Raw genomic sequence first — 18,888 nt, forward strand, 5'->3', positions numbered from 1 at the left:
CTCCTTACCTGAGGTTCTCTCCTCCCTCTGAACACTCCATCTCCAGTTTTGCTGGCTGGTTGCTCACGAACTTGTGCAAATGGGAATGTTCCAGAGCTTTCCACACCTCGTCATCGCTGTACTTCTCGAAGGGGTCAAGGTTCACCCTGAGTGTTCCAGAGAATAGGACTGGCTCCTGGGACAAAAGCATACACGCACATACATGCTGACATCATATTCTATATCAGAACAAAGCAGATGGTATCAAACCAAGATGAGTAAAATGGAAAAAAGTTTTAGCTGGGAAGTGAATATCCACGTTGAGCAGACAACAGATTATATGTGTCTGCAATGGTGTTTTCTGGTATGCGCCATGTGCACAAAGTGCTGCCCCCCCACCCCACACACACACATACACACAAGTCCAACCTATAACAAACAAACAAAAAATGCTATTGGAAACGGTTTTCTATGCGGATCATGCCATTTATAACACTGTTGGGAAATTTGTGCCCCCTTGTGGAGGCACAAACTCTGTATAGAAGAGATGCAAAAAGAAATGGTAGAGTTCAAATTTTAAATTGTCCAGAAAGTCTTATGTAAAGTTTATTAGTGTAACACAGTGAGGAAAAACTCACAGAGGGCCAAAACTCAAAGCACACTTTTGGTTGAACATTTATTGAACAGACGGTACTAAACACACACAGGTACTGTAATTATCCGCATTATAAGGCGCACCTAAAAGCATTCAATTTTTTTCAAAAGCCGACATGGCGCCTTATAATCCGATGCGGTTTATATGTGGATCGATATTCTGATTTCTTGGACATACTATTTTAAATGTTCTGTAAAGCGCTTTGTTACAGCTGTGGCGGTTGTGAAAGTGCTATATAAATAAAGCTGTATTGTATTGTATTCCTTTAGCATAGCTCCATCTAGTGGATGCATAACGCAACCGTGTGCCTACATATGCAAACTTTTTCAAAAATAGGATATTCATTAAAGGTGCGCCTTATAATTTGTAGCGCCTTCTTGTGCGCAAAATACAGCACAGAATGTTATTCAAAAATAAATTACCATACTTTTTTCATTATATGGCTGGTCCAACTACTTATACTCCGGTGTGACGTATATTTATTATAAATATTTTATTTATTCATTTAAAAGCGTGGTGAAGCTCGTCTGCGAATTTGCTTCGGGTCACAACAAGAGCCTGAGAACGATTCTGAGATGCTACCATGTAACGAGGTGCGCTCTGCATTGTTTGTGGGGAAACAAGGTCTACCGCTGAATGACTTCTTTGCGAAATTTGTTTTCACGGCTCAATTTAGCTGTTGCAGCTTTTAATAAGGTGCGTTTTGTAGTATGGAAATTACACGAAGCTCATTCCCATCACTCTTTTTCAAGGGGTTAGCTTGGCATTGTCAGACATTCCATTTTGTTGCCAAATTTAAAATCGCTCTAAAAGCCACACCAAACTTGCAAAACATGTTCATCAATGTGAGTTGTAGACTTCTAGCGGGCTGTTTTCAATTTCCCCACAGGAAAAGTATGATACTTGGCAATATAAAATTAGCACTGGTATATGTACTCGCCGCTACTTTGCCCTTTTACATTCAGGTGATAAATACAAAATCGCCTGTTTTGGTGATAAAGCCTCTGTTGCACTAATTTGCAGAAACTATTCTCTTCTTCAACCATCCATTGGACAGTAAATCAAACACAATGTGTATTTTTGTGTTAAGATATGTACCTGTGGAATGATTGTAAGTTTGGACCGCAGGTCATGCAGGCCAATCTCCGATATCTTAACATCGTCGATGGAGATCTCGCCTTCAGCGGCTTCCAGCAAACGGAAGAGGCAGAGCGTCATGGATGACTTGCCGGCTCCTGTTCGACCCACAATACCAACCTGCAGAAAATTGAATCATGCCATGCATGATGGTGCAATGTGCTCCTCTTCGACGAACCTTAATCCCAATCCCCCCCCCCCCCTCCACCCTACCTTCTCTCCTCCTTTGACACTCAGCGTCAAGTTTTTCAGAACCAGATCCAGTCCCTCGCGGTATCGGACACTGTAATTGTGAAACTCCACATTCCCCTGCATGGGCCAATCGGGATGGGGTTTCTTGTCCTCGATTTCCCAGGGTGCCTTTTGCATTTAAATACAAAAAGAAGAACAGATGAAGAACCTCTATTTTTAATCCCTCATTCTGTCACTCAAAAGTGTCAACTTTCATCTCTGCCCTCTTACAAGTTTTTTTGTGCATTAGCCCGGTGGTTTTCAATTACTTTCTGTCATGCCCCCCCCCCCAAGGAAGAGGAAAACATCTCACGCCCCCCTGCCTCCGCACGACTATAAATAGTATTATTTGCCTATAAAATTGTTATAAGTACACCTTTGCATAACACTGTATCCTTCTTAACGTATAGGAGAATAAAAAAAGAAATATGGACCAACTTCCAACAAAGAATAGCTTTAGTAACTGGAACAGAATATATTTAAAGTGCATCTGAAATTCAAAAATAATATTAAATCCTTAATTTAACAATAAATATTTTTTGACTGACCGTGTCAAACCATACGATTCTGAAAAAAAATTACAGAAACTCAATAACTAACAATGCATTCCAACTAATTACCACCATTATCACAGAGCACAATATTAAAAAAAACAAATACATAATTTGTGCTTTTTATTTTATTTTATCAAAGATGATGTCTGGATTAATGGCTATAATGAGCACGTTTTGCAATACTCAGCTTTTCGAAGCGAGGTTTGAAGCAGGACACAGCAACTCTCGGCTCCTGCTCAGTGTGTAGCCGGGACCAGGCTGTATGTTAGTTTACTGACGTAGAAGTCACAAAGCAGCATGATTGTTGGCAATATTCGGCACGTTTTCGCTGAGAAAAACTCAAGCAGCTTATCAGCGTGATTGGGGTGTAATGTTTTTAAGTGACGCCTTAATTTATTTGGCTTCATGTTGTCTGCTACCAGAAGTTTTAGACAAAGTAAGCACATCGATCTTTCCTCGTCTGGCACTGCCGTCACATTTAAGCCTAGCGCTACATCGCCTCGTCATATTTCCTCCCTGAGAATGCTCCCTGCGCAAACTCTGCCAATGAGAGCGCTACTGCCCCCTAACGTAGTGGAGGTGCAACTGCACGTTGTTTTAGGAGTAAAAAAATAAAAAAGCATGTTCCCCGAGGTCAAACGCGCCCCCCTTGACGGAGCCCCCCCGACCCAAGGGCGTCCCACTATTTGTGAAACACTACATTAGCCCTCACCGCTTTTTTAAAATGACCTTTTTAAATTTGACAACGTAAGAGACCCGACACATGATGGAGAAAAAAAACATCTGCATGCCCTTCTGCTCTTGTATCTTGTACTCAAGATCAGCTTTGATAAGGACCATGGTGCCACATGGCAGAACGTGTAGTTGTAAGAACAATAAAATTGAACAAGTGAGGCTCCCCTCCGTGAGTCGTCACCTTACCGTGGTGGAGGGGTTTGTGTGTCCCAATGATCCTAGAAGCTAAGTTGTCTGGGGCTTTATGCCCCTGGCAGGGTCACCCATGGCAAACAGGTTCTAGGTGAGGGGCCAGACAAAGCACGGCTCAAAAGACCCCAATGATGATAAAATAAATGGATCTAGGTTTCCCTTGCCCGGACGCGGGTCACCGGGGCCCCCCTCTGGAGCCAGGCCTGGAGGTGGGGCTCGTTGTCAGGCGCCTGGTGGCCGGGCTTACACCCATGGGGCCCGGCCGGGCACAGCCCGAAGAGGCAACGTGGGTCCCCCTTCCCATGGGCTCACCACCCATGAGAGGGGCCAAAGGGGTCGGGTGCAATGTGAGCTGGGCGGCAGCCAAAGGCGGGGACCCTGGCGGTCCGATCCTCGGCTGCAGAAGCTAGCTCTTGGGACATGGAATGTCACCTCTCTGGCAGGGAAGGAGCCCGAGCTGGTGTGTGAGGCAGAGAATTTCCGACTGGATATAGTCGGACTTGCCTCCTCACACGGCCTGGGTTCTGGTACCAGTTCTCTCGAGAGGGGTTGGACTCTCTTCCACTCTGGAGTTGCTCACGGTGAGAGGCGCAGAGCAGGTGTGGGCATACTCATTTCCCCCCGGCTCAGTGCCTGTACATTGGGGTTCACACCGGTAGACGAGAGGGTTGCCTCCCTCCGCCTTCGGGTGGGTGGACGGGTCCTGACTGTTGTTTGTGCATATGCACCAAACAGCAGCTCAGCATACCCACCCTTTTTGGAGTCCTTGGAGGGTGTGCTGGAGAGTACTCCTGCTGGGGACTCCATTGTTCTGCTGGGGGACTTCAATGCTCACGTGGGCAATGACAGTGATACCTGGAGGGGCGTGATTGGGAGGAACGGCCCCCCGATCAGAACCCGAGTGGTGTTTTGTTATTGGACTTCTGTGCTCGTCACGGATTGTCCATAACGAACACCTTGTTCAAACATAAGGGTGTCCATATGTGCACTTGGCACCAGGACACCCTAGGCCGCAGTTCGATGATCGACTTTGTAGTTGTATCATCGGATTTGCGGCCGCATGTTCTGGACACTCGGGTGAAGAGAGGGGCGGAGCTGTCAACTGATCACCACCTGGTGGTGAGTAGGCTCCGATGGTGGGGGAAGATGCCGGTCCGTCCTGGCAGACCCAAACGTATAGTGAGGGTTTGTTGGGAGCGTCTGGCGGAATCCCCTGTCAGAAGGAGTTTCAACTCCCACCTCCGACAGAGCTTTTCCCATGTTCCAGGGGAGGCGGGGGACATTGAGTCCGAGTGGACCATGTTCCGTGCCTCTATTGTTGAGGCGGCCAATCTGAGTTGTGGCCGTAAGGTGGTTGGTGCCTGTCGTGGCGCCAATCCCCGTACTCGCTGGTGGACACCAGCAGTAAGGGATGCCGTCAAGCTGAAGAAGGAGTCCTATCGAGCCTTTATGGCCCGTGGGACCCCAGAGGCAGCTGACGGGTATCGACTGGCCAAGCGGACCGCGGCTTCGGTGGTCGCCGAGGCAAAAAACCCGAGCGTGGGAAGAGTTCGGTGAGGCCATGGAAGCCGACTTCCGGACGGCTTCGAGGAAATTCTGGTCCACCATCCGACGTCTCAGGAGGGGGAAGCAGTGCACCACTAACACTATGTACAGTGGGGATGGGGCGCTGCTGACTTCGACTCGGGACGTTGTGAACCGGTGGGCAGAGTACTTCGAAGACCTCCTCAACTCCACCAACACGCCTTCCTTGGAGGAAGCAGAGCCTGGGGACTCTGAGGTGGGCTCTCCTATCTCTGTGGTTGAAGTCACCGATGTGGTTAAAAAGCTCCTCGGTGGCAAGGCCCCAGGGGTGGATGAGATCCGCCCGGAGTTCCTGAAGGCTCTGGATGTTGTGGGGCTGTCCTGGTTGACACGCCTCTGCAACATCGCGTGGTCAACAGGGAGCGTGCCTCTGGATTGGCAGACCGGGGTGGTAGTCCCTCTTTTTAAAAAGGGGGACCGGAGGGTGTGTTCCAACTACAGAGGGATCACACTCCTCAGCCTCCCTGGTAAGGTCTATTCAGGGGTGCTGGAGAGGAGGGTCCGTCAGGAAGTCGAGCCTCAGATTGAGGAGGAGCAGTGTGGTTTTCGTCCTGGCCGTGGAACAGTGGACCAGCTCTACACCCTTAGCAGGGTCCTTGAGGGTATGTGGGAATTCGCCCAACCAGTCTACATGTGCTTTGTGGACTTGGAGAAGGCCTTTGACCGTGTCCCTCGGGGAGTTCTGTGGGGGGTGCTTCGTGGGTATGGGGTACCGAACCCCCTGATACGGGCTGTTCGGTCACTATACCACCGATGTCAGAGTTTGGTTCGCATTGCCGGCAGTAAGTCGGAATCGTTTCCAGTGGGGGTAGGACTCCGCCAAGGCTGCCCTTTGTCGCCGATTCTGTTCATAACCTTTATGGACAGAATTTCTAGATGCAGCCGAAGCGTTGAGGGGGTCCGTTTTGGGGGCCTCAGTATTACATCCCTGCTTTTTGCAGATGATGTGGTGCTGTTGGCTCCTTCAAACGGGGCTCTCCAACTCTCACTGGAGCGTTTCGCAGCCGAGTGTGAAGCGGTTGGGATGAAAATCAGAACCTCCAAATCTGAAACCATGGTCCTCAGTCGGAAAAGGGTGGAGTGCCCCCTCCGGGTCGGGGAGGAGATCTTACCCCAAGTGGAGGAGTTCAAGTATCTTGGGGTCTTGTTCACGAGTGGGGGTATGAGGGAGCGGGAGATCGACAGGCGGATCGGTGCAGCGTCTGCTGTGATGCGGACGTTGTATCGGTCTGTCGTGGTGAAGAAGGAGCTGAGCCAAAGGGCGAAGCTCTCAATTTACCGGTCGATCTACGTCCCAACCCTCACCTATGGTCACGAGCTATGGGTCGTGACCGAAAGAACGAGATCCCGGATACAAGCGGCTGAAATGAGTTTTCTCCGCAGGGTGTCCGGGCTCTCCCTTAGAGATAAGGTGAGAAGCTCAGTCATCCGGGAGGGGCTCAGAGTCGAGCCGCTTCTCCTCCATATCGAGAGGAGCCAGATGAGGTGGCTTGGGCATCTGATTCGGATGCCTCCTGAGCGCCTCCCCGGTGAGGTGTTCCGGTCATGTCCCACCGGGAGGAGACCCCGAGGAAGACCCAGGACACGCTGGAGAGACTATGTCACCCAGCTTGCCTGGGAACGACTCGGGATCCCCCGGGGAGAGCTGGAAGAAGTAGCCAGGGAGAGGGAAGTCTGGGCTTCCTTGCTAAAGCTGTTGCCCCCGCGACCTGGCCCCGGATAAGCGGTAGATGATGGATGGATGGATGGATGGATGGATGGATGGAACAAGTGAGGCTAACTGTTAGCTAATATGGTTACTACATCCATCCATCCATTTTCCGAACCGCTTGATCCTCACTAGGGTCGCGGGGGTGCTGGAGCCTATCCCAGCCGTCTTCGGGCAGTAGGCGGGGGACACCCTGGATCAGTTGCCAGCCAATCGCAGGGCACACAGAGACGAACAACCATCCACGCTCACATTCACACCTAGGGACAATTTAGAGCGTCCAATCAGCCTACCATGCATGTTTTTGGAATGTGGGAGGAAACCGGAGCACCCGGAGAAAACCCACGCAGGCCCGGGGAGAACATGCAAACTCCACACAGGGAGGCCGGAGCTGGAATCGAACCCGGTACCTCTGCACTGTGAAGCCGACGTGCTAACCACTGGACTACAGTTAGTTGGTAATCAGCCTCAAAATTACAGCCTAATTATCTGGATTATCTATCTATTAAGTGTGGGGGCAATGTGGACAAAATCTTGATATTCGTGTCAAATTTCTCAATATGATAATGATATTGCTCGGAAAATTAAGCAAAAAAAAAAAAAGAAATAAAAATATCAAACGGTATGTGGAAAGAGCAGTTTTTTTCAATAATAACTTAGTGGCAGTCATCAACATGAACAAAGTTAGCAACAAATAAATAAATAAATGAATTCACACTATACTGTCATTGTGCTTGAATGATAAATAATGATGCAACAACATAAGTGTGTGTGTGTGTGTGTGTGTGTGTGTGTGTGTGTGTGTGTGTGTGTGTGTGAACAGCATCAATGTGTGCTTCAGTACTAAGGCCCACCGCAAAAGGCACGAGGCTTCCGAACCCGTTTTGGACTGGACCGTCGTCCCCCCCCCCCAAAAAAAAACGGTTTGCCACTCACCCTTACACTTCAGCAGTGTGAACTGTGCCTGCCTGTCCCACATTTTGAGGCTCTCCATAAAATATATTGCACGACATCACTTTTTGTTAATTCGCAAAAAGATGGTGACAGTCAAGAAACACACAGGTTGCTACTGAAATATAGTACGTGGGCGATAATGATGAGGAAAGGGTGGCTATATTGAAAGGTGAGACTTGCTCCCATTCGAATGAATGGACCTATGAGGCGCGGACCGCTCATACATTTTTACCACAAGCCTCGCTATTTCATCCATTGGCACAGATGAAATTATAAATATGGTTAAGTCAAGTTGAAAAACAACATATGAGTACCAGATCTACTTGCTTTGGCCTGATGGTGCACAACTGCTTCTCGATGGTTGAGGACAAAGCCATTTCTCGCATGTGTGGTACTACGTCTGCGTGTGTGTGTGACTCATGCTCTCTCTCTCCTTCCATCAGATGATTGCCATAGCGTGGCTTTAGCTCTCCAACAACGGCAAACTTGAAACGAGGTATGTTGAGGCGAGCGTTAAAAGTCCAGTACTGATAAGCGTTTTAATTTTGGACATTAATTAATCCTGAAGGTTCAAATCTCGATACTGCTATGACAATGATATATCGCATAGCCCTAGTGTAAAATGCATAAAACCGTAAACATCCTTTAACATTGAACACACCAAATTGGCTGTGTGAATGCACACTTCAGTCCCAGCAAGGCTCCATTTTTTTATTATAATCTGTCTTTACAGTTACAATTTATGGCAAATCATGTATGAAAATATCTACTGAGAATTTAGCAGATCCAGAAATGCCATTTAAAAGTACAATGTATAATGCACAAATGGCCAGTTGTAATTACATGACCAAAATGCCCTGGTTTGCATAATTTGCTATTTCTGGATTGAATTAAAATTTATTGTCGCTGTTTGAGAACATGAGCTGGCAGAAGGACAGGAATCTAGGAATGTGTTGTAAATTCCTACTCTTTACCAGCCTATGTGTTATTAAGAGCACTTATCCGGAAAGAAACAAGCTGCTTTGGCACCCCCCCCCCCCAAAAAAAAAAAAACACCAGAGAGGCAATACCGCCTGGGAATTGTTTCTTCTGAGGTAAGGCAGAATTCTTATGAGCGTCTGAATTTTTATAGGCTGAGTTCATTGTTTGCTGTGGTTAAAAACTACCCCATACGGTACCTCTGTCTTTGTCTCAGAGTATTCCTTTACTCGTTCCACAGCTACAATGTTGTTCTCCAGATCGGAAGTCATCCGCACCATCCAATTCAGAGACATGGTCACCTACAAACGCAAGTGACGCGCAAACACAATGTGAATTCAACTTAAAAAAACATAAATGATGTGATGGCAATGAAAACTAGTCACGTCTTCTTCCGTGTTGATCTTATACGAAGTCATATGCTGTTACTCGAGAAAATCATGTACGATAAGAATAGAGAATAGTCAGAACAGCCCAAACGCTTACATTGTGTTTAATAAAAGACAGAAATTCAAGAATGCATTTTCTGTACCTGTAAAGCATAAGACACTGATAGACCCACAAGGCCTGGGTTAAGGTCATTCTTTCCAGTGACCGCAAACAGAGCAGCAAACAACACGATGCAGTTGCCGATGAACTCAATGCGCACACCCAGCCACCTGTAGGACAGACATATATAATAAAGTCATTTAACTCATTCAATCCCAGTGTTTTACTGGATTTTGACTGATCTTGGAAGGCCCACAGAATATTTGGTTATAATGCTATATAAACATGGACCCTCTTCTTTCAGCAGAAAAAAATGGTTTCCATCTTTTTCCATTCTTCAGCAATCAGCATTACAAAATGGCTAAGTTTCATGAAAATGCTGATTCCTGGGCAAAAAAAACTGAGAAAAAGAGATTTTTGTAAAAGCATGAATTTCAAGCATGTGAGGCACCACTGCCACCTACTGGTCGCTTTTTACATGATTTACAATGCAAACGGCTTATTCTCGTTCAGATTGCATCGGACCCTCCTCCTCTCTATGAAGCAAAAAAAAAAAGACTTAGACGTACAAGTACCTCCTTGGTAGGCGGGGCCTAATTTTAAAAAGACGTACAAGTATGTCTTATGGAATTAAAGAGTTAACTTATTTCAGTAAGGAGATGCCTCGGGGGAGTGTTACCAATTTGGTTGCTTAATTGTGGTGCCTTACTTCCATGAGAATTTGTATTCCTGAGAGATTTGATATACTGGCTATATAAGGACTGCGGGTAGGAGGGGGGGGGCGAATAAAAATCTACCACAAAAAATGGTGGACGGACATTTTTCTGCCCCGGGAAACTGCCGGCACTAATGTACGCCATCCCCGCAAACATTTCCAAGCCGCATTAAGTCCACTGTACTTCTTTCTCATTTTTTTCGCAAGTGGAAAAAAGACAAAAGACAAATTGCATGTCTCTTATCAAATTTGGAAAGACTGCTGGCGTAACTACCAGCTCACAGTGAAAGAAGCCAAAAGAGAATATCTGTCGGACCTTATTCTAGCTAACCGTCACAACCCACGCACACTATTTAAAACAATAGATTCTGTACTCAAACCCCCTCTGCCTATTTGCTCATATTCTTCACCCGAGATGTGCAACAGATTCCTTCAGTTTTTCATTGATAAGGTCTCTACAGCTAGGACTCCGGTCTCAAATACCGCATCTGACCCCTCTGTCCATGTTCCATGTTCAGCTGTACTAAATTCTTTTGAAACTGTGTCCTTGGCGCTTTTGGAGGATGTAGTTCGCCAGACGAAGCCATCTGGCTCCCCTTGCGACTCTCTTCCCCTGTACTTATTTCAGGAGGTTCTCCCGAGTGTTGGCGCATCGGTCTTGGATATCATCAACAGCAGCCTCTCTTCTGGTGTAGTTCCCCAACAGTTTAAACATGCTGTGGTCCAACCCTTGATCAAGAAACCTGGTCTTGATCCAGATGTGTTGTCAAGTTTCAGGCCCATTCCAAACTGCCTTTCATTTCCAAAATTCTGGAAAAAGTGGTGCACATGCAGTTGAAACTTTTCTTGGATGAACATAACATCTTGGAGGTCTTCCAGTCAGGTTTCAAGATGACGCATAGCACGGAGTCAGCCCTGTTACGCGTTTCTAATGACATCCTCCTGGCAAATGACTCTGGAGACCACGTGTGTGTAGTTTTATTGGACTTAACTGCAGCATTTGATACAGTGGATCACAGTATTCTGCTGACTCGTTTGCAGCACTTGGTGGGCATTGGCAGCAGTACTCTTGAGTCGTTTAGGTCCTATCTAGCTGACAGAACCTTTTGTGTCAGCCTTGGCTGCTCTGAGTCACACACTGCTCCCCTGTCATGTGGTGTACCACAGGGCTCAATTCTGGGGTCTCTGCTGTTCTCACTGTATCTGCTCCTATTGGGTTCCATCTTAAGGAAACATGGTATTCCCTTCTACTGCTATGCAGATGACTGCCAGATCTTCTGCGTCCTCCATTAAGCGCCTTCAGCTGGTCCAGAATGCCGCTGCTCGCCTCTTGACTGGTACTGGTAAGAGGGAGCACATAACTCCTACTCTGGCATCCCTTCACTGGCTCCCCATTCATTTTAGAGTTATTTTCAAGATCCTCCTCTTTGTTTTCAAATCTCTGAATAATCTCGCGCCACCTTACCTCTGTGAGCTCATCCGGCCCTACACACCTGCCCGACGCCTCAGGTCTGTGCACCAGACATTATTAGAAGTACCAAGAACTAAACTGAGGCCCAGAGGGGATCGAGCCTTTTCCGTTGCTGGTCCCTCTCTCTGGAATGACCTCCCGCTGAACATTCGGCAAGCCTCCTCACTGCCCATCTTCAAAGCCCTCCTCAAAACTCACTTGTATTCTTTGGCATTCGACTCAGCATGACTTAGATTTGTTCTTGGTTGTACTGTTTGGTGCTTTCTACCGCCTTTATTAGCGATTTGTCTTACTGTTTATTGTGCATGTTAAATTGCTCCATGTACAGCACTTTGTATGCAGTGATGGCTGTTTAAAGTGCTCTATAAATACTGATGACTTGACTTGACTTTCTAAACCACTCAGGACCTTTTCATGGTCTATTTCCACCCTCTCTTGGTGGAAAGTTGACACTGCAGTCAGTGAGATTTTTTTTTTCATGTGAGGAATATGGTCACATCTCATCACAGTGATTGTATGCTGGGCATAGTTTTGACACCGGGCGGCTGCCCTTCCCAATGCATCCCACTCATTTCAACACAGGCAGTGATTTGGAATTAGGATCCAGCATACAGATTAGGATGATTAGGAGGTGCAATAATGAGACCACCAAACTCCTCCCCCTCAATGCCTCAGTGATGCCTAGAAATTCTGTCCATAAATGTTATGAAAAGAAGCGGGAATTGAGGAAAACTTTGGCAGAGTCCTTTGCTCATTGAAAATGAATCAGAACAAAATCTGACATCAGTGCTAGAGGGACCGAACCCCGTGCTCCCAAACTACCCCCATCTCCCTGCCCCCCAAAACTCCGCAAGGCATTTGACCAAAACGGTCAAATGCCTTCTTCTCCAAGTCAACAGAACACGTAGACTGGTTGGGCAGGGGATTCTGCCAGACATTCCCAGCTAACCGTCACAATACGTTTGGGTCTGCCAGGTCGGTTGAGTATCTTCCCCTAAATAGGAGCCAAAACACCAGTAGGTCGTACTAGGCTGCGCCGCTCTCTTCACCCAAGTGGCCACAAATCCAATGGCACAACTACAAAGTCGATCATTGAACTGCGACCTGGGTCCTCCTCCTCGTGGGCTCACCACCCGTGGAAGGGACCCAGAGGGGTCGGGTGAGCTGGTCGGCGGTAAAAGACAGAGATCTTGGCAGAGCCCCGTCTACAGAGCCCCAGCTTGCTTTCGGGTTATTAACCACCAAAATGTAATTGTGCTTCATGTCACAAAATACATAAATAAGATACTGTAAATGAACCTCAAACTAAACAGAAAGACCAAGCCAAGGGAACAGGCACTGATAAAAATAACTTGTGTTGTGTAAACATATGGAAACAAGATGCGTACCTGTTGGACACAATCCCGGGGTAGTAACTCTTTTGGTTCTCATCCACTTTCATATCACTCATGAAAACAAAGGCAGAGTGTCTGCCAAAGGCTCGGATAACACTTGAGCCAGTGATGGTCTCAGAGAAATGGGAATAAATGGGCGAGCGGCTGACAGACTCCAGACGCTTCAGCTGCCGAGATGTGGCAACGTAAAATCTCTTAAAGGCAGCAAGGGAAGAAAAACAAACGTGAGGTTCCAATCGAATTACGCAACTCAGGTTTACATATTGCAAAAACACATAAAACACGGTACAACATACACGCATACACACTGGCACAATCAGACACGCCATTAAAGCTGGCGCTAACAAAATACCTGCAACGAGTGTCAGATATCAAAGTAAATAAGTATATTAAAGGTTGTAAGCGCGATTTGAGCCCCTCTGAGGGTCGAGTCAACAACATGCAAATCCACTCTAAGCCTTAGTCAATATTTACAGACTGCACTGCATGTAAATATTAGGCTTGGACTGCAGGCGGTTTTTGTTGAGCATTATATTCTCACAATCACAAGAAGGACCTCGCAGTGGTCACTGCCTTGCGCCCTGATTAAAATGTGCTCCGCGTGTTAGAAGTAGTTTGGCTTTGATCGATATCCACAAAGCACTCACACACAGGGACACAAAAGACAGCGATATTAACAAGAGAAATGCCATGCAGGGAAAAATATCATGACAGTCCAAGAAATGATCAAGCTTGTTAGTACGGAATTAGAAAGAAAGCAAATGTTACAATGACCCACAGTCGTGTTTTCAAAATCCTTTGTCATTGTCCAATTCAGTTGTGTGCTCGCTTCATTCAAAATGATTAATGATCGTCATAATCACTTTTTAATCATTTTTGTCTGAAAAATGATACAACAATGAGAACGAAATTATCTAGTTGTAGTTCTCAATCACGTGAAGAGTATACTCGGAATTTCGATTACCGTAATTTACTAATTCGACAGAAAAGAAATAGGATCATTTATGAGCAGTTCTAATTACAACTGCCACCTTTTTTTCAGCAACAACATTCATCTGGATCTGATAACACAGCTATGATCTACTACAATCCTAAAGCTGCTCCAGTGGCAGGAATAATCTTTCCGAGGCACAGCATCTAATGAGACAACTTAAATGCCTGCTTGATGGAGACTCAATGCATGACGATACAATGAAATCTGCTAATAACACTCAAAGTAGGTCCCGAAGGAACATCCTTTCTCAAGATTTAGCTGGTATACCCCCAAACAGTGCAAATGTTGTGAAAATAGGTACAATTTCATGGTCTGACATATACCCAAGAAACACTGGAATAAGTGCCCCCATTTTAGCTCAACCATCACCAATGAAATGAAACTAGCTAAACTTTATTTTCACTGATACCAACATCCCAGCAGTCAATCCAAAGATGCTGTATTATTATTTTTCTGCTCTTTGATGAGAATATAAACCAGACACTACCAGAGGGAAAAAAAACTAACGCATAAAAAATAACACGGAAAATAGTGAGTAAGGTAGGCCTCAGCTGTTTTTTTATGTTATCTTGACAGAATCTAAATGTGCTGAAGATTCTGCTGTACACTTTGTAGAAACAGATCCCCCCCTCATTGTTCTGAACCCTTTCATGCACCAATAATGTTAACCTGTAACCTGATAGCATAATAAGATGTCCACTGTAGTAACCGCTGTCCCTGAGAGGGTTAAAGAGCGACAGTCTGTGTTAACACCACAAAGGTGCACATGCCGCCTTTGGCTTGTTTTGCATGAGCACAACACACAAAATATTCCAGATTATGGAGAAAAATGATCAACATATTTAATAACAAATTATTTCTGCCACCACAGCTTTCGGACTGCATTACCATTGCAGTTACTACATTAGTACAGTGGTACCTCTACTTACAAAATTAATTGGTTCTGGAAGAAATTTCTTAACTAGAAAATGTTGTAAATAGAGACGCGTAAATGCCCCAATTTGTTCCAAGCCCCCCCCCCCCCCCTCCAAAATTCAGACATGGATGTTTCCTAAAGGAAAAAAATGCATCAAAATATATAACAAATACATGTTCCAATTAGATTATTGCACAATAAATGAGAGTTTTGCATAGTGTAAAAAACAAAGAATAAAGAATAAAAATGATGGTCATCTAACTTTTAATTGCATCCTTGTCATTGGTTGGCCTCTTTAGTTCATATTCTCTCTCAGAAGTGTTTTTTGCATGCCGTTTTGTAAAGAACTGATCCGAGGACGTTTGCTTTTTAACAATCCTTCAAAAATGTCCAAGGCAAACATTAGCATCGTGAGCGATCACCTGACTGGTGAACACTTTTTCTGGGTGATTCATATTTACGTAAAACTATCGGAACGCCTTATGACCCGACGAGGATGCTACATAGACAAGACACTCCATATCTATCTATCTATCTACAAATAGACACATTCGGTAGAGGGGTCCCTCTTAGCCAACGGGATGCCAGGATGATGCTCGGTAATAGCCAATGGCAGAGCAGCTATAAGTATGTTGTTATAATTCGAGGTATCACTATATCTATGATTTTTGCAAAACTCCCTCAGAAGATTATAAATATCACCAAGTGAACCGTGACGTATGAGACGGTCTAGACCTAACATCTGACCACTAAACGCACAAAAATTTGCTCCCACTCAAAGAACAGTTTACAGCACACTTTCTCATCCGCAACACGGTCAGACATGCACGAAACAGACTTGTTGACTATTTACCTGAACCCACCAATAGAACACCATTAACGGGGCTACGACTATGAGGAACATGGGGGTGAGTGCAGAGCATATGAGCAGCACATTCAGTGTGTACCAGAAAGTGCGCATCCATATGTCAATTTGATGTGGGAGCTGGGAGTCTATGGCATCCATGTCTTTGCTGAAGCGGTTTATTAACCGCCCAATGGGGGTGCTCTCAAAGAAAGCCTGCGGCGCTCGCAGGACCCCCTGGAGCAGGTTGCGGTGCATGAGCTTGGCTGCCCGTACCATACTGTAGGCCTGGGACAACATGCAGTTAGCCAACATCAGCAGACCTGCGAGAAGGGGAGTAAGCAGGATAAAGGGGTAAGGTGTGGGGAGGGTGGGTGTACGGGGACAGGGACGGGGGGCAGGGGGGGGGGGGTCAACACAACAACTGTGTTAATGGATTTGGATCCGGATCTTATCAAGTAAAATCCTCTGAATGTAGGTATCAGTGCATTTTCCACAGCCATGAGCCTGAGCCTGCAATACGCCGACCCATAATGAAATGAAGATATTGAGCTGTAAAAAGCATAATCATATTTTTCTTTCGCTCAAATAAGAGGGCACTTCCACCATTAAGAAAATTTACGATTAAAAAAAAAATGTGTAAAGTAACTGAAGTACAATTCTGCCGTTACCCGATTCTCGAATGACCTTAAAATTTATTATTATTATATTATTATTAAAAGTGAGTGACTATTTCGAAGCTGTGAATTCAGTTGCATCAGTCCAACTCCGCCACTACAAGGAGCCATAGTTTTATCGATTATGTATTTTTTACGCTTGCGTTTTGAAGAAGAATGTGGGTGTGACAAGAAAGCAGAATGAATTGGTTAGATGAATCAAAGCAGCAATGCTCAGCGTGGAGAAAGCTGTTGAAAAAAAAAAGAAGAAGATGAAAACAAAGACCAAACACTGGAGCATTAGAACAACTGCAAACATGCACACAGCATGCATTGTTTTCCGTTTCGCTGAATACCTGGACAAAGATGTATACGAAAGCCAGGGGTGCTATGACAACCGCAAAGATGGGAGTGCTGGAAATGATGACAATTATGGTGGAGAGAGACACAAAAAAGGTGACCAGGAACATGAGCACAGTAGAAGGCAAGGTCTCATCGATCAAGTAGATGTCTTTGGAGAAGCGGTTGATGATGCGTCCTATGGGAGTGGTGTCAAAAAACGACTGGAGTGTGTGAAGTTTGTTGACGAGCAGGTTATGGTGCAGCTTCCGCGCTGCCCCGATGTTTCCCATTGCAAATGTAAAGGAAGAGATCATGACCAGGACACCTACGATTGATTTCAGAGAAGAGGGGGGTTTCATTGTCAATTGATAAAATAGTTGATGCATGCCTGCAGTGCAAGGTTGTAAAAGGAACATTCACTGAAATGTTTTTTTTTAAGCATTGAACAACATAATGCATCACATTCACAGAAGTAATTCAGAAAGCCATATGAATAAGATTTTAGATTAGAACATGCATTTTTCTCCAACAGCACAATTTCTACACCTGAGCTATTAAATCCTATAAAGTTTGCGTTTTGGGATGTTTTTGTGTTATTTTTGCGATGGCACCACAGAAATCTAGAACCCAAATTAACCCTTTCAGGCACAATGGTTATGACAGTGGACAGCTTATCAGGGTGCATGAAAGGGTTAATTGATTTTTTTTTATATACGGTGAAGAAAAATGCAACACTATTGTTTTTGCTCCCATTTTTCATGAGTTGGATTTCAAGATCTAAAGCAGGGGTGTCAAACTCATTTTTGTCGCGGGCCACATATTAGCGTGCCAGTACAAAAAACATTTTAAACCCATTCCTCTTCCTGCTTGACTCATGGGGGCAATTAAATGATTGTGATGCATCATCACTAAAAAATGACGCCCCCCGTATGCATTCACCCTTTCTAGCTAGCGGCCATCGATGCATTTAGAAGTCCATTACATTTAAAGTGGTTAACTTTCTTTCTATGAAACCTTTCATGCACCCTGTAACCTGATAATGTGATAAGCTGTCCACTGTCGTAACCGCTGTCCCTGAAATGGTTAAACAGTTCATGAATATTTAGGTTGAAAACCTCAAAACGCAGAATTCCTGTGGCATTTAGGGGCAGAGAAATAAATCTTTTTGGGTTTTTTTCAAAAAGAAGAAAAAATCCTTTGAAAGCTGAAAAAGTCAACCTGTGGCCCTGGAAAGCATTATGTTTGACATTAAAGGTTTCGCTTAATGTCAATTAATTCATGTACAACCCAAAATAGCCGCTTTAAAGATTCAAGCGCGGGTTGATTGAGCTGTCAACTTATCCAAATGTTAATTCAGGCAGCACACTTGATTGGAAAAGTTTGAAAATGGAGAACAAATCTTGAATGATTCAACATTAAATGTGATATTTTCAATTGACTAATTGTCACCTTTGCCTTGGAACGAATCGAGGGGAAACTGTCATATAAAAGTGTTTTCTTAAGGAAAAGCTGAAATCACCTCATTGCATTGCAAATCACACAACAGTGGTAAACTCAGGCAGCATCAAGCAAAGCTGCATGATGGCGGAGTCACTTTCATAGACGCATTGATCAATCTGTGTCCACTAGAGAGCCGTCGCACACCACGTTACCATATTTTCCGCATAACAAGGCGCATCTAAAAACACAAAATTTTCCCAAACGCTGACAGTGCACCCTATACGCCGATGCGCTTTATGTATGGGGTTCCCCAGTCTTTTTATATTCCCCATTGAATTGTTTCCCCGTTAGTGTTCCTATGTCATCTAGTGGTGATTATTAGCAGGAACCACTTGCAACCTAAATGGGTTCTGCCCGACACTAATTGACATGTGCATTCGCCAACACACACTCAAGCAGACGACAACTACTGAGTGAGCTCTGCGCAAAAGCAGAGTTACGACTATGACTAAACGACTAAATATGACTGAACGACTGACTAGACGAATGAAATATGAGACAAGCATGACTTCTAAGGATATTTAGCCCCTTGTGGATGTTACCCCACAAGGTTTGTGTGCCTTTTTGTTCAATCAATTGTCTTCATAACTTTTGTCTTTCATTTATTGGTTTGTAATGCCATTTGTATTTATATGTTTCATGTCTGCGCCCAGTTCTCAGGGTTTTGTTTCAGTTGCAGCAGTTGTAAAGGCTCTACAGAAATAAAGGGAAATATTGTATTGAATTCCCTTTAGCGTAGCGCCATCTAGTGGATGCATAGCCCAACCACAGCCAATCTTGTAGCTTCTATTCTATTCGCCTTATAATGCAGTGCACCCTACATATGAAACCATTTTGGAAATAAGCTATTCATTGAAGGC

The 18,888-nt window shown here is 45.0% G+C and overlaps 2 protein-coding genes across 8 annotated transcripts in view; both read right to left on the reverse strand.

Annotated features, from left to right (window-relative positions):
* Positions 1-18,888, reverse strand: part of LOC127594596 (galactokinase-like) — a 239,145-nt gene that overhangs the window by 104,051 nt on the left and 116,206 nt on the right. The window lies entirely within an intron of this gene.
* LOC127594582 (ATP-binding cassette sub-family C member 3-like) overlaps positions 1-18,888 on the reverse strand; it is a 57,139-nt gene that overhangs the window by 1,927 nt on the left and 36,324 nt on the right. For 2 of the 7 annotated variants that reach the window (XM_052056421.1, XM_052056419.1), the window contains 7 exons: positions 15,540-15,853; positions 12,771-12,970; positions 9,240-9,366; positions 8,908-9,009; positions 1,985-2,131; positions 1,733-1,891; positions 9-175 (listed from right to left, as the gene is read on the reverse strand). In XM_052056421.1, the coding sequence (XP_051912381.1) occupies positions 9-175; positions 1,733-1,891; positions 1,985-2,131; positions 8,908-9,009; positions 9,240-9,366; positions 12,771-12,970; positions 15,540-15,853 (1,216 nt within the window). Of the gene's footprint in view, positions 1-8; positions 176-1,732; positions 1,892-1,984; positions 2,132-8,907; positions 9,010-9,239; positions 9,367-12,770; positions 12,971-15,539; positions 15,854-16,542; positions 16,854-18,888 lie in introns of those variants that run through there. The other 5 variants (XM_052056425.1, XM_052056422.1, XM_052056426.1 and 2 more) reach the window with 5 other exon arrangements.

Source organism: Hippocampus zosterae, unplaced genomic scaffold, assembly GCF_025434085.1.
Source record: "Hippocampus zosterae strain Florida unplaced genomic scaffold, ASM2543408v3 HiC_scaffold_22, whole genome shotgun sequence".
Classification (NCBI taxonomy): Eukaryota; Metazoa; Chordata; class Actinopteri; order Syngnathiformes; family Syngnathidae; genus Hippocampus; species Hippocampus zosterae.